The sequence below is a fragment of the Myxocyprinus asiaticus genome, chromosome 16 (assembly GCF_019703515.2).
Source record: "Myxocyprinus asiaticus isolate MX2 ecotype Aquarium Trade chromosome 16, UBuf_Myxa_2, whole genome shotgun sequence".
NCBI classification, from domain to species: Eukaryota; Metazoa; Chordata; class Actinopteri; order Cypriniformes; family Catostomidae; genus Myxocyprinus; species Myxocyprinus asiaticus.
Window position 1 is genome coordinate 1,921,988 of NC_059359.1, and position 23,127 is coordinate 1,945,114.

General features: G+C 39.8%; 2 protein-coding genes across 6 annotated transcripts in view; both read right to left on the reverse strand.

The window, feature by feature from the left end:
* Positions 1-627: 627 nt before the first annotated feature.
* Positions 628-16,376, reverse strand: rbm24b (RNA binding motif protein 24b). The gene is made up of 5 exons (XM_051720236.1): positions 15,977-16,376; positions 14,483-14,606; positions 12,195-12,249; positions 11,106-11,165; positions 628-4,002 (listed from the first exon to the last, which is right to left on the reverse strand). Exons 1-5 carry the CDS (start codon positions 16,145-16,147, stop codon positions 3,663-3,665), a joined length of 750 nt encoding a protein of 249 aa, XP_051576196.1. The 5' UTR covers positions 16,148-16,376; the 3' UTR covers positions 628-3,662.
* Positions 16,377-18,160: 1,784 nt separating this feature from the next.
* kif13a (kinesin family member 13A) overlaps positions 18,161-23,127 on the reverse strand; it is a 116,767-nt gene continuing 111,800 nt past the window's right edge. For 2 of the 5 annotated variants that reach the window (XM_051720167.1, XM_051720166.1), the window contains 3 exons: positions 22,874-23,038; positions 20,396-21,341; positions 18,161-19,951 (listed from right to left, as the gene is read on the reverse strand). In XM_051720167.1, coding sequence (XP_051576127.1) covers positions 19,818-19,951; positions 20,396-21,341; positions 22,874-23,038 — 1,245 coding nt within the window. In that variant the 3' untranslated portion in view covers positions 18,161-19,817. Of the gene's footprint in view, positions 19,952-20,395; positions 21,407-22,873; positions 23,039-23,127 lie in introns of those variants that run through there. The other 3 variants (XM_051720170.1, XM_051720168.1, XM_051720169.1) reach the window with 2 other exon arrangements.

Here is a 23,127-nt window from a genome sequence, read left to right on the forward strand (position 1 = left end):
GCATAGAAATGCATAAATTCTTCGACTACAACCTCTTCAGACATGTTTAGAAAGTTCTGTTCTCTGTTTTGTGTGCAGCTGTGTTGTGTTCTGTTGTCACTATCACTGTGGAGGACCTGTTTTTAGATAAACAAAATGAGTTTTTGCTCGAACGCCCCAATGTCACGAGGGGGCTGCGTGAACTGTTGCTCTCGTGTCCTATCATGAACACACAGGAGATCAACGGTCAGTGAACATTTTCACTAAATAATACATTAGATTTCAGTTTGTTTCTCACCAAATCTTATCGTATGCTTTCATAACAATCATGAGTCTCATGAATAATTTATTAGACTTCTGAATTATACTTTTGTGTCCTTTTGAAGCTTGAAGAGGTGGTCACCATAAACTGCCACTGTATGACCTTCACAATATACAGTCACAAGTTTCAGCCACAAGGAGGAGTGCAGAAAATAAATATCTTAACTAATAATAATTAAAAGAGATATTTCCATTAATTCATAATATTTGGTAATCTATTAATTGTGGTGGATACATATTTCTAATAGATGTGAGCAGACATTGACTGTATAATGCTCTAAATTGAAGGTAACAGTGATACAGTAAATACACAGCGAATAAGTGAGACAATAGTTGTTTTTTAATAAATGATCAGATTGACAATTGTCTCTGCAACATACTAATATTAATTTCCAAATGAATTCACAAATATACAGTCAAACTCTACAAGCAAAGAAAGCAAAGTGTACAAAAATGACTTTCAGAAGGACAAATTGATCAACAGATAATGAAACTCACAGTACTTAAAAGTAAACTGCTATACTTAAATATGGCCTTTTAATAAACATTTCACTTTGTAATTCAAGTTACAATCCCTTTAATAATGTTGAATGTTACTTTAATTAAATAACTTAAAAATGATGACATAATCTCAAACAGTCTACCATTATGGAAGTAAAACAGATACAGATGTGTTTTCTAAGGCTGCGTCAAAAGCGTACTAATATTGAAAAATATCACTAAACAGTGCACTTATCAGAATCACATTTTTCAGTAGTGCTAATGGTTTTTATTTTGTAAAAATCAGTGAAAAACTACAAAATTCCCCTTTTCCATAAACCCACTGACTCAGTTCAACATAGATAGAAAAACAACCAAAATGACTGTTAAATGATAGTTATTTGGAGTAAGGCACTGAGGTGTAATAGTCACTTTTGCATTCTTTGCATTTGTGGATGTCCAGTTCTGCTAATAAACATTACAGCACTATGGATAAACTATATAAGAAAAAAAAAGCCTTCATTTATTTACTGCCGTTCATCAATGGAGTTCCAGTAGTAAGAAACTGGCTGACACCAACACTCTGACAAGTTTTATGGACTATGTAATGCATTAAAAACAAGTACATTCATATATGTTATGAACTCTAAGGCACTTTGTTTGCTTCCCTACACATAGCTGAGCCCAAAAATATGGTAATTTCCAGTCCAAATATACGTTGTTTAACCCTTCCTTGATCTTATGGGTCAATTTGACCCTTCTGAATTTTTAACACTGATTTACATCAACTTAAATTTAAGTTTTAGCCCTAAAACTTCATGAAATCCTCTACAGAGTCCCTACGTTGTACTTAAGGGTCAAATTGACCCTTTTTTATTTTTAAAATAAAATAAAAAATCTGGGTTGCAGAATACATTAGTATTTTTTGGGTGAACTATTCTTTTAACCCTTCCGCGGTCTTAACAATCAAGTCCCTACGGTCAAATTGACCCTTTTTTATGTTCAATTTCAAAAGCTTATAATAAAGGTTCTGTTTGCTCTATCTCTCTACATTTGGTCTTAAATCGTTTGTCTAGGTGCCGGCTAACACTAGAAATTTTTTTTTATTTCCTTTATCACCTTCTATTCCAATATACAGACCTGAAAGTCAGGGGACGCCTCAACACAGCTTCAAAAATCCTGTTAAAAACAATTCAAAAGCTTGTAATACAGGCTCTGTTTGCTCTCTCTCACTACTTTTGGTCTTAAATCATTCGTCTAGGTGCCAGCTAACACTAGCAAAAATATATTTTTCTCTATCACCTTTTTCTTCCAATATACACTTCTGAAAGGCAGGGGACGCCTCAATGCAGCTTCAAAAATCCTGTTAAAAAAAAGCTTGTAATAGATGCACTGTTTGCTATATCTCCCTACTTTTAGTCTAAGATCATTCCACTAGATAGCAGCAAACACTGAAAAAAATTATAATATATTTTTTAGCACTTTCTATCACCACATACAGATCTGAAAAGCAGGGGGCACCCCAACATGGTTTGTGACTCCACCCATAGACAGCCAGTCTTTTTTGGAAAGCCCCGCCCTTTCCTCATGTTTTGTGGAATATCTCGGCCTCTGAATAGACTTCAAATGGGATCTTGGTGTCATTTGAAAGCTAAGAACCTCAGGTTTGCAATTGCAATGATGTATAACATTTTATCATCAATATTCAGGAACATATTCAAATGACGATTTCAAATTTTTTTTTTTTTTTGCTGAACTGCATTTTTGGGTTTGCATTTGTGTCTGTTGTCAATGAGTGTTTGTGGGTGTCTATGTGTATGTACTTATGTGATGTGTGTGTGAAAGTCTGAGTATGAGTGTTCTTATAATAACATTTTGACCTTTTCTACAATTTTATGGTGAAGCTGCATGAAAGACTGGATGTCTATGGGCGGAGTTGGGGCCACCCCTGCCTTTCAGATCTATATATTGTGATAGAAGGTGATAGTGAAAAAAATATTTTTAGTGTTATCTGGCACCTAGACCAGTGGCGGACTGGCCATTGGGAGAACCGAGACTTTTCCCGGTGGGCTGGCCGTGAAATGGGGCCGCATGGGCCGTCGCGTTATGCAGAACGCGCCACAAAACGGCGCCACGATATGCGGAAGGGGGCAGCGATATGCCCCCCCCCCAACATCTTTTGGGCCAGTTTCTATGTAAAATCCCAGGCTGTATTTTCTTCCCAGTCCGCCCCTGACCTAGACCAATGATTTAAGACCAGAAGTAGAGAGACAGAGCAAACAAAGCCTTTATTACAAGCTTTTGATTTTTTTTAACAGGATTTTTGAAGCTGTGTTGAGGTGTCCCCTGCCTTTCAGGTCTGTATATTGGAATAGAAGGTGATAAAGGAAATTTTTTTTCTCTAGTGTTAGCCAGCACCTAGACGAACGATTTAAGACCAAATGTAGAGCAAACAGAACCTTCATTACAAGCTTTTGAAATTCAACATTAAAAAAAAGGGTAAATCTGACCATAGGGACTTGATTGTTAAGACCGCAGAAGGGTTAAAAGAATAGTTCACCCAAAAAAGACAAATTATTATTATTTATTTTTTTTTTAAGAAAAGGAGGAATTAGTCGAAATTAATTTTTGTGGTACTCAACATGGTCACAAATGCTGTCGATTGAGCTTAACTTGTATTGAACCCAATGCATAACACTGCGTCATGTTTGGTGCGCTACAGCTTGCGTAATAAATATTAAATACTACAAATAAAATTACAATAACAGCAATAATAATACTAACAACGAAACAATAAAAAACAATATCAGTTTCTTTGGCTGACACAGTCTTAACGGTCTAGCGACCAGCTTTTGTCATGCTTTCCTTCCGTCCTGTGTGCATCACTGCATGCGGTCCGTCTGGAGCTGCTGTGGCTGATACTGGCTGAACGCCGCTGCGGCCGCAGCTCCGGGCGCAGGCGACGCGAGAGGCTGCTGCATGTAACCGTAACCGGCCGTGGTGACGTAACCCGTGGCGGCCGGGGAGGCGGCGTATGGATACTGCTCATAAGCTGCAGCCGCAGCCGTTGCAGCAGCCGCGGAATACTGCGCGTAAGCGGCGCCGGTGTAATCCAGGTACGGAGATGCTGCGGCTGCAGCGGAAGTGGCAGAAGGCTGCATGTGAGGGATCACAACACTGGGCTGCACAAACGCCTGCGGGTACACATAATGTGCAGGAATCCTGAGGGACAGAGAGATCCCAAAATGAACACAGGAAATAATAAAGAATTCCACCCTACAAGCAACCTCAGAAAACAACACAACAGTGCACTAAAGAGGTTACTAAAATAGGATTGCCACAATAGAGCATGCTGGGAAAGAGAGAATGTTTACATCAACATTAACTTATATGTACTATCTTCACAGGTTTACATACTGAAAAGGAAACAGCATTTTTGTTCAGGACAGATTGCATTTTGGAAACTCGTGTGAAAAAATGTATAATTGTTGTGAATAACTCACAACAGTTACACTAGCAGTCAAAAGTTTGGACACACTTGACTGAATTTATATTTTTAATGATCGTTAAACATTTTAATCTAAAGGCTGAAGCTTAAATACTTGGTATTAGTTTTATAGACAAATATGATGTTAGGGTTAATTTTTTTAATGCATGACTTAAAAGCTGACGGAAAATAACTTTTTGAAAAATACATAATTCCCTAAGGCACATTGATTTGTGTTATTTCATATTTTTGATAACAGGTGCATGACTTGACACTCATTTATTTTATCCAGATCTATTAAAGTTGCTGTAAGTGATTTTAGCTGTTCTAGAATTCCCGCAAACTGTCAAGCTGAGCCGTTGGATTAGCCACACGCCTTTTTTTTCCAAAACCTCGCACTCCAAAGATAATAAATGAGCTTTATTGAGACCAACATTGAGCAGAAACTGTTGTCAAAAACAACAGCAGCAAAATAGCGCCCTCAGCTGACAACTGTTATGAACAACATGGCATAAAAATGGCATTAAGTCTCAATAACTCGCTGCAAAGGGGCCTGGGTATCTCAGTGAGTATTGATGCTGACTATCACCCCTGGAGTCTCTAGTTTGAATCCAGGGTGTGCTGAGTGACTCCAGTCAGGTCTCCTAAAGCAACCAAATTGGCCCAGTTGCTAGGGAGGGTAGAGTCACATGAGGTAACCTCCTCGTGGTTGCGATTAGTGGTTCTCGCTCTCAGTGGGGCGTGTGGTGAGTTGTGCGTGGATCGCGGAGAGTATCATGAGCCTCCACATGCTGTGAGTCTCCGCGGTGTCATGCACAACGAGTCACGTGATAAGATGCACGGATTGACGGTCTCAGAAGCGGAGGCAACTGAGACTTGTCCTCCACCACCCGGACTGAGGCGAGTAACCGCGCCACCATGAGGACCTACTAAGTAGTGGGAATTGGGCATTTCAAATTGGGAGAAAAGGGGATAAAATAAATAAATAAATAAAAATAATTGCTGTAAGCGATTTTAGCTGTTCTAAAATTCCTGCAAACTGTCAAGCTGAGCCGTTGGATTAGCCATGCCCCCCTTTTCCCAAAACGCCCACTCCAATGATAAAAAATGAGCTTTATTGAGACAGACACGAGCAGAAACGGTTGTCAAAAACAACAGTAGCAAAATAGCGCCCTCAGCTGACAACTGTTATGAACAACATGGCATAAAATTGGCGATCAAGTCTCAATAATTCGCTGCAAAAACAATACCATGAGAACACGCAAAATGATTGACAGGCAGAAAGCGTCAGAGACCGCGGACGCATTTTTGTTTGCTGTTTACAGAGTCTAGAGCCATCACAGAGATTGAGATATCTCACAACACTTATTTCATTAATATCTTTCAGGGAATAGTAAACATTTTTGCATACCTTTTCATAAAATAAAAAACAATCGCTTACAGCACCTTTAAGTTGATAAAAAACTTGAACACACCTCTATTACTGTATAAGTAACATGTTTTCAATTTGAATTGAGTTCAAAGTCATTTTGGTAATTGGTTTTCTGGGGCTTAAAGTAAAACATTTGACTATTTTAAAGTAATTTACCCAACACTGGGTGTGACTGTCCGGAGACAGTTATTAAAAATCTCATTAAAAGTTGACATTTTTAAAAAAAGAAATTTTGGCAAAAGTTGTGCAGGATAATATTTTATTATTAACCTTCTTTGAAAAAAAATAAATAAAAATCAGCAGTGAAAAAATAATAAAATTGTTTATTAATATATATATTTTTTAATGATTTAATATTTAATATAAAAAAAATACGATTTTTGACATTTGTATGAAAAGGCACATTTTGTTCAGGTCAAATGGAGTAACCCTAAAAAAAACATCTTGATATTCATGATATTTGTAAAAAAAATAAAATAAAAAACATTTAGATCTTGAAAAACACGTTTGAAACTTTTTTCAAATTAATGATTATGTTGTGTACACTCATGTATTCAAGATACGAAGAAACTATTTTAATACCTTTTACTTGATGGTTACACCACATTAAATTTTTAAACCATTAAATTGATTTTTGGGCAAAAAATGCTATAAATATGTTTCAAAAATGCATGAAAAAATTGGACATTACATTACAGGATTACACGTCTATAACCTTGAAACGCCTGTTTTAAACTAGATCTTTTAAAAGATTTCTCATTTTTATCACCTTGGACAATCTTATTTGTCAATGACCCTAAATTCACTATTATTCAAACATGTGCAATACACAGTAGTTATATAGAATAAGTAGGTGTATCCAAACTCTTGACTGGTAGTGTGTGTCAACAGTTATATGCTGCTGCTAATAGAAGGAATTAACCATTTAAAAGAATGCTTTTGCATTAATGCTATCATGGCAAACCTATTTCATGTGCACACTCAGTATTCAATTAAGAGTTCACATACTTATGTCACCTCACCCCACAGTCAATTATAACAAAAATGACTGTGAATTTCTAAGCAAACCCATCAACACCACAGCAGAGAAAACTCAACCTTCCAAAAACTCCATTAGGAGAATACAGCATAATTATGACACCAATTCTGCAATCCAAAAACAGGGTGAATGTTACTGTCACACAGCAACACAAAACAATATTTCAAAGAAACCGCGAGATAAATTCAGTTAAGTCGCACACGCACACACACAAAATCGCGCATGAAAGAAAACAAACTCACTCACACACTGCACACAAAACACAACTTACAAACACACAACAACTGAAGATTGCAAGTCTTTTGCTCTAGACTGCAAAAGCAAACTCACGAAAACTTTTCTAGGTCACATTTCACCCCAAAATCAAAAGGAAAAGTAACTATATAAAAGAATAATATTTTGTATACAAAAAATGAAGCATATTCTACATTAGGATCATTATGATATTTTGCATTGTGACATTATTTTCATGACAATTACGCACTTTTTCCCACAAAACTGTCATTACCGTAATGCATCCATACGTTTGAGTTTTTTTGTAATTCTCACTGGTGATTTTATGCCGATTCTCATTATTGTAATACAGTAAATCTATTCATTTTAATCTGTATATATTAAAGGTCACACTGGAACTTGCTCTGATACAACACTGTAAAAAAATTGTTACATTTACGGTAAAATACCGGCAGCTGTGTTTGCCAGAAATTTACTGTAAGAAATACGGTGACCATGTTTCAGGCTTTACGGGATGTCATTTTGATGCGTGGCGAGTTGTGCGTGGATGCCACGGAGAATAGCGTGAAGCCTCCACACGTGTACGTCTCCGCGGTAACGCCCTCAACAAGCCACGTGATAAGATGTGCAGATTGACGGTCTCAGACGCGGAGGCAACTGACATTCGTCCTCCACCACCCGGATTGATGAGTCACTACGCCACCACGAGGACTTAGAGCGCATTGGGAACTAGGCATTCCAAATTGGGGAGAAACGGGGATAAAAATAAAGAAATAAAAAAATAAAACACAATTAATCATGTCCCTGGACTGTAATAAGGAATATTCCTGAGCAATTTAAGCTTGTAGTACCACCTGTTTTCTCCAGGGGGCAGTAAGTGAAACTCGCTGTATAGGCAACGAGCAGCTTATACAGAGAGCAAACCAACCTTTCAGCATTCAACACTACACGAGGACGCGTTCTTGCATTCTAAATACAGCTTGATGGAGCGCAAATCCGAACTTGGAGATCTCAAGACGTTTTTTTCTAAGGTTCGTTTATGGCACGACGCAACCAAAGTGAGATGCTCCAATAGCAGGTGTACATTGACGCGTCCTTAAACAAGCCCTTATAATAAATCTCGGACTGATTGACAAATTCAATTGCAAAATGGATCGCTGTGAACTGTAGGGCAGTGATTGGCTTATGTTCAATAATATGGAAATAAACAATATATTGATTTTAAAGCCACTTTTTGTATCGTCTTATGAATGCTTAACTCGTCTGCCACAATAATGTAATGCATTTTAATTATCTGAATGCTTTTTTTTTTTATAATAATAATAATTATATATATTGTAATAATTTGTCATTTTTTTTCTCTCCCCTTTTCTCCCCAAATTGGAATGCCCAAATCCCAATGCGCTCTAAGTCCTCGTGGTGGCGTAGTGACTCGCCTCAATCCGGGTGGCGGAGAATGAATCTCAGTTGCCTCCACGTCTGAGACCGTCAATCTGTGCATCTTATCACGTGGCTTGTTGAGTGCATTACCGTGGAGATGTAGCGTATGTGGAGGCTTCACGCTATTCTCCGCGGCATCCACGCACAACTCTCCACGCGCCCCACCGAGAGCGAGAACCACATTATAGTGACCACGAGGAGGTTACCCCATGTGACTCAACCCTCCCTAGCAACCGGGCCAATTTGGTTGCTTAGGAGACCTGGCTGGAGCCACTCAGCACGCCCTGGATTCAAACTCGCGACTCCAGGTGTGGCAGTCAGTGTCAATACTCACGGAGATACCCAGGCCCCCTTATTATATAACTATCTATAATTATTTCATCATTACATATTGAATATTTAACTATACTGTATATGCGATTAATTGCAATTAACTCAATTAATTAATCAGCAAACCATATAATTAATTTGATAAAAAATGTTAATTGATTGACAGCCCTAGTAAAAATGTTTTACTGTATATATTAACCAATTAACATTTTTTTCCTGTACCATTTTTACACTTTTTTTTAACTTTAAAATTATGGTAATTTATGGCCTCTCACACTAACATAAAGGTAAAGTGTGTCATTTCAGAGCTGCAACAGAATTGCAAAAATAATGACTGTTTTCAAACTCTCACGCTGTCTTCTATTGGTCGGGGAAAAATGTAGCCACACCCCAAACTCACCCCATTGGTTAAGCCAGTGTTGTTATGTCCTATCCAGTCGGGCTGCTCAACAACAAAAAAACTGCAATTCTGTTGGAAACCTCTAGTAGGACAGAAATGATGCACTTCACCTTTAAGAACAGTCTTTGTTGCTGGGCGGATTAGACTTTATTTTTCCATGGTTGAAATCAGTCCTGTCCCACAAACATGCAAAAACAACAGGTGTTGGTGTTAAATGTGTCCATAGATGAGTTCATAGTCTCTATCACTCCATTCCTTACTGTCAATCATCTGGAGTGACAGCACAGGCTGCACTGAGGCTATTTTCTGCTGCCCTTGTCGTCTTAAAAGGAAAAAGTGTGAGCAACAGTCCTATCAGTAACACATGAACAAACACACTTGCTCTCTGCTTTACACTTCATTACTAGCAGCCTGCATTACTGTGCTCTACTATGAACCTTTAAAGGCCAAACGGTCCATTGAAACAAATTTAATATGTATATAGTACATCTCCAAAATTCATGAACACCACCGAATCAAACGTTTGGACACATTTGACTGAATGAATGTTACTCATGATCCTCAAAACAATTGATCTAAAGGCATACTTATTAATATGAACATAATAATACCTGAGAGTGTCAAGGTTAAAAATACCCCTGTTACCAAGCTGCGGGGGCAACTTGCTCATTAAGAAGATATTTTCTCCTGCGTGTCCTGGACATTTGAAGGTTACCAAAGTTCAGGGTTAATTTAAGGCACTTTGTAAATCACAGAAACAGAGGGGCTAATCTCTCGGGCCGGCTGACCCTATGAACACCTGTTGTCTTGTGGCCTGAATGGCGCATTATGCTATTGCGTTCCAAGCTAATGTACAACGCGGCAGCTGCTTTCTGTGGTCGAGTCCTCTTTTGGACTTAAACATACTCTACGAAAGCAAATGAATGCGTACTTTAAAAAAAACAAACAAATTCTGTCTTTCTATTGTCACTCTTCTTGTCCGTCCGCTTTTCTTGTTTATTATATTAAGTTGATATGTTTGTTGCTTGTATTTTGAAAAAAAAGAAAGAAAAAAAAAATCAATTGTATGCATCCTTGCATTCTGAAATATGTCAGAATCATGGGCGGGTCTAAGTGGAGGGCCAAGGAGGGCATCCCCCCCCCAGTCGGACAGTGAAATGACCAAGGGGGAGCTCCCTGGTCAGACGAAGAGAGAACCTAATGCCCAACATAAAGGTTAAAATGACCCACGCCCCCCACAAGTACGAAGCGCGTTTGTTGCCATACTTGTGCGAAGTATGCTTTGGGTTTGTTTTTAAACAAATTCATGACTTTATATCTATAAAGTGAACGTAAAATGCAAAGTAAACGCAAATGATATATTAGTAAAATAAATAAAAAAGGAAGGCATATGAGAAAGATCCACTGCAACATGCAAGCCGTGAGTTGTTTTGTTTTGAGGGTGCGCCAGTCAAGAAAGACACACTTCGACCTCATCGACAACAAGACACTGAAATGTCTTGTTCAAATGAATACAAAACAAGCTGTGCGTAATCATCAAATTGTGAAACAAAAAGGGGGGAAAAAGCGTTCCCAGCACCCCAAGACAAAGTTTTGACTTTCTCCCAAAATTCTTACAATTAAAAAGCACACTGTTTTTAGCTATCAAACCCACTTCAGACAGGTCCAACAGCACACCAAAGCTAACTCTCCAAAAACAACAACAACAACAACAACAACAACATCCATGCAAGCTAATCACCATTTGAGACTGTATGTGTTTGAGCTTATGAATTCTGCTCATAGCAGACTTTGTTCAGCTCGTTCACCTCTTAGGTTATTTTAATCGAAAGCCTGTCAGAGAGAGAGGCATATTACATTGAGTCACGCTGGATAGACAAATACTTTTTCAGGAGTTGTCAACAGTGCAAATAAAACACAAACACAACAACCACAAAGATAAAATACGAACGCACACACACACCTCATAACCTGGCGGAAGGGTGGCGGATACAGTAATGAGGAATGCTCATCTTCACTATCTCTATGACACAAGAAAACAACATTTTATAACACACAAATACATCTATAGTGTACAGAAATTGTCTACAAAATGAATAAGAGCTCATATATTTAGTCGCACAAAATATATGCATGTAGGAATATGATATTGTTGATCATCACCGATTTATCTACAGTATAAAGGTGAAGTGTGTAATTTATGCACCACTAGCGCCGCCAAACGGAATTGAAAAAACAATCATTGTTTCCCAAACACTCCCCCATCTGCCATAAGTCGAGCAAATAGTCCCGCCCCAAAGTCATGCAATCGGTTGGGCAAATGTTGCCGTGTTGACTCTGCATATTAAACTCGGATAGAGAAAGCAATTAAAAAACTAGATAGCTCAACTAAGGGCCTTTAAGTACAGTTTCCCCAAGTCAAAAGAGCCCACCCCCATGTCTCTACGATGTTCTGGGACCAAAATATGGTGTTCTTGATGGTTGCTAGGGTGTCACTAAACTTCCCTTAATACCCCAGGTGATAAGAGGCTACCCCCATATCCCTACGATTTTCTGTTCCGGAGATAGGAGCCATCTGCTCCCTTTACAATGTCAAGTTTAACGAATTTTTCGCCTGTTTTTTTGACTGCCAGATGAACATCGTACGTCCGATCGCAAGTCATAGCACACCTCTTCTCATTAAGCTGGTCGATTTGACGCCTCATTCACGGGTGTACGACAAACAGTGCGAAACGAGTTACGCACCTAAGTTGTGGCGGATGTTGATTTGGGTTAGGGATTTTGGAAAACCCCTAAACGAAGGTCAGAGCAATAGTAATAGTGGTGCCTTGCTAAAGCAAACACCACAAATTACACGATTCACCTTTAATGCAAGGCCATTTTAAACATTTTGTGGGCCTGACAATGGAACAAATTGGGCTAGAGATAACAAGACGTGGACATATTTTCCAATATCATATTCTTACATAAGATCATTGAAACTATTGGGCTAAAACTAATGAGAGTTTGTACACAAAAACTATACAGTCATCACTGGTGTTGTCTCACTTACCCATAAGGCCGCTGGATGAATGTCGGGTGTATCTGAGGGACACCAAATGAAAACCCTGTGGGGAAAAGACACCCTTATTCACTAAAACCATTGACATCTGCGCTGGCTCTCCTTGGCACATTCATTGGCATTAATAGCTGCGTTTCCACTATCGCAGCCAAATGAGGATGTGCTAGTGCGTGCCAGGGCCAGTTGCATTCCCATTGTCACTTCCGGGGCTTCATCGTGCTTCCTCGCCAATTACCATTGGGCCAAAGAAGGCCAAGTAAGGATTAAGGGTGGAATCGATGTCAAATGCGAAGTTTAGCTGAATCAGGTCTCGCTTTCCACCAAGTAAAGACCAAAATAAGCAAACAAATGGGCAGCTTGTTCATTTCAAGGGCTAACTAGTCTCCAGAGTCTGATACCTCAGCTTGAGCATCCCTCTTGTTTGTGAAATGGGCAGGGAGTGTGACGTTGGCACCAAGGCGGCGTATTCAGGGTGGGTTTAAGGGCAATGCTGTGGGGCTATTCGCCCGATGGTGGGAATGCAGATTGATTTTGTTCTCGTGGCTCGAGGTCTGAGGCTATTGGCCCCAGCTGGTCAGTTGATAGCCCTGGCTAGCACTGGCCTGATAGTGGAAACGCGGCTAATGAGAGAAGCAGCAATGTCCAATTCATGAACAAATCATTCTTTGGAGTCAGATTTTTTCTAATAATTTGATTGATCCAGTTTATTAAACCATCTAAATGATACATTCACAAATCAGACCGATTCGGTTTTCAAGATCAACTGACTCAACAATCCAGTTGCAGTAGTTAACGGCAACTTCATTGGCCATTTTTCCACTATCGGGCCAGTGCGAGCCAGGGCTATAAACTGGCCAGCTGGGGCAAAAATCCTCAGACTTCAAGCCACAAGAACAAAATCGATCTGCATTCCCACCATTGGGCGAATAGCCCAGCAGCATTGCCCTAAAACCCACCCTTAATATGCCGCCCTGGTGCCAACGTCACACACCCCGCCCATTTCACAAGCAAAAGGGAAGCTCAAGCTGAGGTATCAGACTCTGGAGACTAGTTAGCCCTCAAAATGAACAAGCTGCCATTTGTTTGCTTATTGTGGTCTTTACTTGGTGACAAGTGAGACCTGATTCAGCGAAACTCCGCTTTTGACATTGATCCCACCCTCAAACCTTAGTTGGGCTTCTTTGGTCAAAGGGTAATTGGCAAGCCAAAGGTGGTTGGCCCCGAGGAAGCCCAGAGGAGGCACGATGAAGACCCGAAAGCATTAGCTAGCTAGCAATATAAGTTTGCGTTGACAACTCAACGACTGTAACTGCCATGGTGTCCCGAGTGGTCTCTCCGCTAACAGTGGGACGATGTCCCAGCACACCGTCCATGATCTCGAACCATGGAAAGTTCTTTCTTTGGGCACCAGTTTGTCCATTGTGCGTTTTAACGGATTTGTGCCTGCAATTTTTTTATTTTTCCCGAACCTGTACCGTCCTGCGCTAGATACACAACCTGGCAAGTTCGGCAAATCTCCGCCTTTGACATTAACCCTGCCTCAATCCCCAGTTGGCCTTGTTTAGCCCAAGGGTAAATGGCAGGCCAAAGGCCATTGGCCCCGAGAAAGCCCCGAGGAGGCACGATAAAGCCCCAGAAGTGACAGTGGGAACACAACTGGCCCTGACACGCTCTCATTTGGCCCGATAGTGGAAACGTGGCTATTGATTGCTTGATATCTCTTCAGGATTATGGGAAGTTTTCCACCAGGAATTTGACAATTATTACACAATGTTTGTAAAAATGAAGTTGAAATCACACTATGGCTTCTACGGAAACATTTAGGGTACAATTTGAGATGTTATAAAATGTCAAATTTGACAAATTTTGCCCTATAACTAAAGTGTGTGGTAAAAGGCCTCCTCGCCTTTTTCTTTTTTTTTTGTTTTTAAGTGTAAAAAGCTCTTTTTAAAAAGAGCACTGTTTCTTTAAGGGGTGCCTTTTGCCCCGTTGCTCCCTATCATCACTTAACCTCAGTGCTCATCTGTCTTTAGAGGTTTACGTCTTTGTAAAAATAAATTTCTCTATGGAGAAAATGAATAGAATTTTACTTGCGAAACCCGAATGTTGCGTTCTTTTACAAAAGCGTTACTGTATTAACTGTGTGTAAACTCGGATTACACACACAAGAATCTGTCCTATTCAGAAACCAATGTGAATTAGAACATGATCACATGAGTACTCAACATGAGGACTGTCTGCAGTGTGAAGCATTTAGTCTGTGGTGAACGACCCCTTACCAGGCTGCATGATCCGTGGCTTGGCCCCTAGGTAGGCCAGATTCACGTTGGCTTTCCTGCCATCTATGATAGGGTTGGGGTCTTTGCACGCTCTCTCTGCTGCTGAACGGTCAGCCATTGTCACCTACACATACATGAGGAGGAGTATGCATAGTTATAGGATGAATAATGTATTAAAAGTGAAAGCTATAAAAACTTAAATGGGACAGACAGATAGATGGTATACAGACAGACAGACAGATAGATAGATTAGACAGACAGACAGATAGATAGAGACAAACAGAAGGTAGACAGACAGATAGTGAAAGCTATAAAAACTTAAATGGGACAGACAGATAGATGGTTGTACAGACAGACAGACAGATTAGACAGACAGACAGATAGAGACAAACAGAAGGTAGACAGACAAACAGATTGATATATAGACAGACAGACAGATAGTGAAAGCTATAAAAACTTAAATGGGACAGACAGATAGATGGTTATACAGACAGACAGACAGACAGATAGATAGATTAGACAGACAGACAGATAAAGACAAACAGAAGGTAGACAGACAAACAGATTGATAGACAGACAGACAGCGAGGTAGACAGACAGACAGAGAGAGAGATATATAGACAGATAGACAGGTAGAGACAAACAGATTGATAGATAGACAGACAGCGAGGTAGACAGACAGACAGAAAGACAGACAGAGAGATAGACAGATAGACAGACAGACAGATAGAGATAGACAGATAGAAAGATAGATAGATGTATAGACAGACAGACAGACAGACAGTGAAAGCTATAAAAACTTAAATGGGACAGACTGATAGATGGTCATATAGAAAGAAAGACAGACAGACACAGACAGACAGACAGACAGACAGACAGAGACAAACAGAAGGTAGACAGACAAACAGATTGATAGATAGACAGACAGCGAAGTAGACAGACAGACAGAGACAAACTGAAGGTAGACAGACAAACAGACTGATAGACAGACAGACAGACAGATTTCTGTTTATCTATTTGTACAAGAAGAATATGCTTGTTTAAATCTATTAATTTCAATGGGTGGATGGAAATCTGCCCGTGTAATCTCCAGAAAATGATTTTTAAAATCTTTATGCAATAATCACAAATGACTGTGATAAGAGTGGCGTGAACAGCTCTGAGAAAATGTACAGATGCCACGTGACAACACTTTTTAAGCTTCAGAAGACGCAGGACAATAATTTACACATATATAATTACACTAAGAAACGTTGATAGTCATTAAAATAAAAACACAGTATAAAGTTCAAGTATTTTATATGTGGTGAAATTGCCCAAATGTTGGTCAGGACATTTCAGATTTTCTGAAAGTTGTTCAGGACAGGTCCCTCCCATGCCTACCTAAATCTACACCTCTGGTCTGAACAGACAAACAGATATATGACTGTCTAGTCTGTCTGTCTGACTGTGGGTATATCCAGACAGATAGACAGATAAGACAGACAGACTTACAAATCCATAGCCTCTGGATTTTCCAGTTTGTCTGTCTGTAATGACAACAGCTTCCTCGATTTCTCCAAACACTTCAAAGTATTTCCTGAGACTTGAGTCGGTGGTGTGATACGGAAGACCTCCGACGAAGATCTTGGTGTAAGTGGTGTCCTTCTGTGAGGTGTGCATCATCAGCGGCGTGTCGGGCGCAGGTAAGAGGGGTAGACAAGTGCACAAGTTTTACTACGACTGGATAAAGAAATAACTTTATAGCTCAAATTCCAAAAATCAGTCAGTGAAATAGGTTTATAAATGATTCGATCTGAGGTAGAATAAACAATAGTTAATGAGCGCGGCTGGATACAATGTATCAGGCTTTAAGCCTCAACAACACGCCATATAGCGGCTCTCACTCAAGCGGCGGACACATGGAGACTCCGCCCACATTGACAGTACTCCATCCTAGACCCGCCCACTATCACATGACCCGCCCACATTTATAACACTTATTTCCATCTAAACCTACCCACTACCCCACGTTCCGCCCACACTTATAATACTCCACCCTAGACCCGCCCACTACCCCACGCTCCGCCCACACTTATAATATTCCACCCTAGACCCGCCCAGTACCACACTTATAATACTACACCCTAGACCCGCCCACTACCCATGCTCCGCCCACACTTATAATACTCCACCCTAGACCCGCCCACACTTATAATACTCCACCCTAGACCCGCCCACTACCACACGCCCCGCCCACACGTATAATACTCCACCCAAGGTTTTTTTAAGCATTGAGCAAAGTGACTTCTCTTTAAGCAAAGCTGAAGGACTGTGAGCAACATTCACACAAGGCCAAATTTTGCTGTGAGGGATCGAGACCTTGTTCAAAACAAATTTGTGTGTAAATAATCCCACTGAATTCATGTCATTCACATAATCCATTCACGTTAGAACACATTTGTAATGCTTATGTTTCATGGTCCATTCTTGTAGGTTTAAAAAAACAACAACTTTAAATTAGATTTCCAAATGTGGGGTAATAATAGCAGCATTCCATGTAATATGAAATGTAATAATGCAGATTTTGCAGTCCAAATCAAACACAATAATATTATAAAGATATTTTATTTTGGTTGCATTATTTTGCTTGACATTACCTAACTGCAAATTCAAATGCAATGTTGTGAGATTTTGCAACGTGTTGTGTTTGCCACCAAAAACAATAAAAATAATAATAATCTGACACTTAAAAGGACAAAATTATTATCATCACGTGACAATAAGAGGGTCATTATCACATTTACACATTTCAAACCCTTGTCTCCATCTGTAACAGCATTTCTATGACATTTACAGTTTATTGTTTTACTCATTTTGTTTTCTCGGTCATTGGTGTGAGGCCTGACGAGCGTGCAACCAATCATAACAAAATAAGTAATAATCTAAATAATTAAAAAAAGAATGTTTGTCCCTTGATTGCATGCCACTGCTGTTATCAATGTTAAAAACATTGTGTATATTAAAAATACAAAAAGTTGTGGAAACGAACTTCAAAGATCAAAGTTAAAAAAGAGAAAAAGTTATTAATTTTTTAACATGGTTTATGTAAATATGTCATTGGTGTTAAATAGTTTCATGTTCCTGTGAAATATGTTTTTAAATTGATTTAATGGCATGATTTATTGATTTTAGTCTGATCAGTGGTGTATGTTTTATGCTATTAAAACCATCTTTCTGATAATTCATCTTTTAAGAGAATTTGTCACTGGTGTTATCGCCACTGGCGTTACAACCCTTGCTTAATTCGTTAAATAAAATAAAATAATAAAATAAAGCACAACAGTCAAGTTGTCCTTTATGTATGTCAAGATGTTAAAAAATGTTGTCCCCTTAGCTTTTATGGGAGAAAACTGAACTGAATTGAAAATGTCAATATTTTGAAATATTTTGATAATGACCCAAGTGAGCGATAAAAGAACAGAATACTGCAGCTCTCAACTAAACTTCACAAGACAGCCAGCGTTATGTTTACATAGCAACATTGTCTAATCAATACCCATGGCTGATTTTCTAAAATATCTGCCCAATCTGTGACAGCACTAAAATATAACCAATGCAATTAACTCTCTCTTTTATGAGCAAATTCAATAGAAAAGAAAATCAGTAACATTATAGTAAAGAAGGACACAAGACAAGTGTTTGTAAACATTCTGTATTCTACAACATCTTTGTACCAACTTTAACAGTCTGCAGATACAATATAAATACAATACAGTTCTGTACATTATAATAGTGTAAATACTATGTTCATACATTTTATGTACAGCTCCTTGGTCAAGGAGAGCAGCTTTGTTTTTGTTTTTTTACGTAAGGTCGTGGGTTTTTATTTTACCATCTCCAATGACAGATCCACAGTTCTTCAGATAAAACTGAGCAATAACAGCACTGTCATGCCACACACACTATCATTATTTAAGCAATATCCCATTCCCCAATATTCCCATTTATACCTAAATAAAACATATTCATGTTGGCTTTAGTATCACAAACTATTAAAATCATTCGCAACAGTCAAAAAAACATGAATGCTTGAAAGCTTCAATATTAAGTGGATAAACCTAGAATTCGACTATCTAAAAATACCCCATTGAGAAACGGGACTTGTGTCAGTACTTAAGGGCATTTCTGATCTAGCGCAGTTTGGCGACAGTAAGCCAATAGCGCATCCTACTGCCAACAGTCTGATAAAGAAAGCAAGGTGCTCTCCGCATCAGGTGACCACACTATACAGACTTTGTCACTTCCTGTCAACCTCCTGAGAAGCGTCAAATCAGTATCTGAGAAAGCGTAAAAGTTTGTGCATTACGTAACTTAATGTGCATCCAGGATAAGTTACTCCAGTGCAATGCTGAAAGCTTCGTTATTAGAAATATTGGCAGTCCTTCAACAGTTACAGTACTCAACAAGCCAATAATGCGACAGGCTTGCCGTCCAATCGAAATACCTTCAAAACTTAAAATTGCTCAATCAATCACAATTATGAAGTTCAAGAAGGGCATGTGGTCTTCCAACATAGCGCTTAGCATATTAGCATAAATCCATCGAAAAAATACTTAAGTACACAGGCAAACACGCAGTGCCAAAGTAATTACAAAAATGATGACATCTTTGCAGTTTGCACAGCAGATTTGAAAGGCTATGTCTTTGGTAATACCTGATATAATCGAGCAAACAAAAATGTTCAGAAACAGTAGTTCATTCTTACCTAAAACAGATCGAAATTTTTCCAATCACTCAAAGTAAAACAATAGTTAGGCATCGTTTGATTAATAGATTTAGTCATATAAGAAGTGGTACACTCTCCAAGATGGAAGTTTACGTGAAGTTAGTATTTCAGCTATATCAAAGCTAACATGATATAAAACGCTTTTGTGCAACTGTGCAACTTTTGACATTCAAAGATGATACTGAAATAGTCCTATAACTTTAAAACAACACACACAAACACACGTAAAATGTTTTGCCACAGAATAAGGGGAATCGATCAACACATATCTGGCATGTACTAAAAAAGGATGGGTCAAGTACGCAGTTTGTCCATGCTGGTGTTAAAGAATCCATCCATCCGCTCTTAAACTTAAAGTGTGTAATTTCTGCGCCACTAGCGGCAAAGAACTGCACTCTGTTTGAGCATCCCGACGGGGTCAGACAACACTGGCTCAACCAATGGCGGAAGGACTACCAGTTTGACCGAATAATGGCAAAAAGGTGTAGTGTTTGAAACTTGCTTGAAAACAGTCATTATTTCTGCAATTCCATTGACACAAGTCACCTTTATGTCAATATTAAGTCCCTATTGGAGCACAGGTTGAGGTTCGGCATCAATGGATGGAGGTCCTCTGGTCAGACCGGATGGCTTCACAAAGACGCCATGACCTGTGGCGCAGCGGAAATACACCCTTCCTTGAACCGTACCATTGTGTTTGCCTGTGGAAGGACAAGAGGGTTTATAGTTAAAGGTACTTTGCCTCTACTTTAGGCACTTTTCCACCATCGGAACGAACGGTTCTCATTGCGAAACCTTGCTCTTTCATACTGTCCTGGGCTCATTGGCTCGGTTTCAATTTCTTTTTCCACTATGGTGCTATCAGGATTAGAATGGACTGACTGGGCAAGTGACCAATCGTGAGTCGCTATGCCATTGAAGGAGCTCCACGGTCCTCTGTCCTGAGCACAGTTAGCTAACCATGCTGAGAACCGTTCTATAATTGAACCATACCAGACCGAGCTCAAGTGGAAATGCTACTGGAACCATTCCTCACCATGCTCAGAACCGTTTGGCCAAATGGTGGAAAAGTCCTTTTAGTTATTTTCCAAATGAAAACTAAGATCTTCCTGAAGACTTCTACTCACATTCATCTGTCCACTTACCTACAGCAAGGTCTAGTTCCACTCCAACCCAGATGCCCTTGGCAAACTCCACCCCTCCAACATAATGCACCGTCCCACTCTGCCTCCCCACCCACACCTGCTCACCGGGAGCCATCCAGTCCGGCAGCTGAGCAACAGGTGCATTCTCGTCCTCACTGGAGTCTGCAGAAGGTTCTGCATCCTCCGAGTCATCAAGTCCTCTAGATGATTCCAGCTCTGGGTTGTTGTCAGGTACAGGAACACTGGGAGACTCTTTTCCATTGTGAAGATGGCATTGAGCCAATGGAACTGCGACACAATTGCTTTCTGACGATCTGGCAGAGTTTTGCTTCCCCAGGTCTGGGAGATTCGCCTCCGCTTGCCAGCTTGTCTCGAAGTGACCCGGGTCTTCGGCTCCTATACCATCATCTGCCCCCTTAAAGTCTGTGAATTCTTGACTAACACTCAGGATGCATTTTCGGGGAAGCGGCGAAGAGCAGTCCCGGTCGATGCAGTTACGAGAACAGCGTTGAATGTGAACGGTCTCAACTCCTGAGGTACTTCTGTAAGGTAGGAACGCTCTACCTCCAGGACAGCCATGTTCCGGAGGTTCGGAGGTTTCTTTGCTATTGAGCTGGTCGCAACTATCGCTGCCACTAAAGAGCACGTCGGACAGAGTTGCGTTTGAGGCACTATGGGAGAAGTAACCGCTCGTACAGCTGCTGGCTGTGGGACTTCGGGACACTTCCTTTTCTACAGTCCTTGTCTCTGGTAATGGCTCTACCCCAGATGCCAATTCCTCCTGCGCCCCATCCTTGGTGTCAAGACTGGCATTGTACACCTCAAAGTTGGCAAAATCCTCCGGGACGTAGGGCTTGAAGTTTTGGAGCTGTTCAGACCTGAGAGACCCTGGAACACTGGAATGGGTGAAGGCTGACTCTACGTCATGCTCTTCCTCTTCTGAATCCTGACCAATCATCAATGACCAGACAACAAACAGCAAAGCATTTATCAGGTAGGACTCTACTGCCCCTTGTGATGAAAGGTTAAAGAACACCAGCACCTTATTATATTCAGTCATTGAAAAACAGTGTCTACACCAGACAAGGTTGTCTTCACTGAAGCTGCATGACATCGCAGAATGTTCACTAACCAAGGACCAATCAGCTGTATGCTCAATACTTCAGATATTTCCCCATTTTTCCATTGCTATGTATCCAACTTAAAGACATAGTTCACCCAAAAATTTGAATTCTCTCATCATTTACTCACATTCATGCGCTCTCAAACTCGTATGACTTTCTTTCTTCTACAGAACACAAATGAATGTTTTTTAAGGCGATATGATGTGTTAACATCCATACAATTCAAGTTCATGGGCTCCAAAAAGGGACCTAAAGGCAATCCATACAATTGAAGTGGTTTAATCCATGTCTTCTGAACCAATACAATCAATTCTGTTTGATAACAGACTAAAAACATCATGCGTTCATCTTTGAAAATATCTTCTGCAGAAGAGAGAAGGTCATATGAGTTTGAGACGATATGAGGGCAAATAAATAACGAGAGAATTATCATTTTTGGGGAACTATTCCTTTAACTGTAAACACAAATCCACTGGTATAAAAACGTACTTATTATATAATAATTATAATTAAAGCAATGCAACAACTATATTTTAGCTTTAAACAATTTTTGTATGTATACACACACACACACACACAAATATTTTTGGAATAATAATAAGTTATTTGAATATATAACAAATGAAACTCAAAGCAATCAATTTATATTTATGATATTTGTAGGTAAAATCATTTTATTTCAGACGGACAAGGAAAAGAAAGTGGATCTGCAGGATGTCAAAAATAGAAACAGGGCATCCGTCAGCTGAAGACATGTTGCATCGGGAGTTTCCTGTGTAGACTGCTTTGTTGATTATAATGGAAGTGATCTAGTTTTGTCGCTTTGCGTCCGGCGTGGACACGGTTTTATGCAAACACCACAGTTTATTTTCTTTGAAACATCTAATGCACTACTCGCCAAAATATAATGAAACAGGTCTGATGTGCACCAGGAGTTCAACACAAACTGTGTGATATGTGGAGTGCTGCAGTCAGTGAGTTAATCAAAAAGCAGTGCGACACATGCAGTTACTCATCATCACATGAGGGCAGTGAGACACAATGAGATGCAAAGGGTGCTGATGCTGAGATGATGTCAGAGATGATGAGGTAGCATAATAAGCTCAACACTCAAATTGAAACATGTTTTAAAAGAGATGCAATGCAAAAATTCAACCACTTTAGACATTTGGAATTTTTGCATGTGTGCATCAGGATTGTGCAGCATTCAAAATTGAATGGAGAATACATTTTACGTTCCGTTGTTGTGAACTTCTTGTAAATGTGTATTAAGGGGCCACTACCTAGTAGCACTAACTAGTGTTTGCATGCCTGCAGCATACTGGTTATGTGCTTGTTTAATGGTGACACTTACAACAGTGTGTGGCGGTGTGAGAGTGAGATCTGTGCTGAGTCTTTGCTTTCTGTGATTGGCTCTGCTGGTGCTGATGTCACTGCTGATGTCACTGTGGGTGTGGCCCTCACTCTGGGCCCTGGGTCTGCAGCCCAGACCGCTGCTCTCCACAAACCTGCGCATGCTCTGCAATCAGGTCACAATTGCATACTTCACACAGGCCATGCAGCACAGCGAACACTAGTACACACTCAGTATATAGGGCTGGTGGAGTT

Coding starts and splice junctions, on each gene's coding strand:
- rbm24b (XM_051720236.1), bottom strand. CDS start 16,147: ATGATGCACACCTCACAGAAGGACACCACTTACACCAAGATCTTCGTC. Junction 14,607..15,976: donor AATCCAGAGGCTATGGATTT/GTAAGTCTGTCT, acceptor ATGTATGTGTAG/GTGACAATGGCTGACCGTTC. Junction 11,166..12,194: donor TTCATCCAGCGGCCTTATGG/GTAAGTGAGACA, acceptor CTTGTGTCATAG/AGATAGTGAAGATGAGCATT.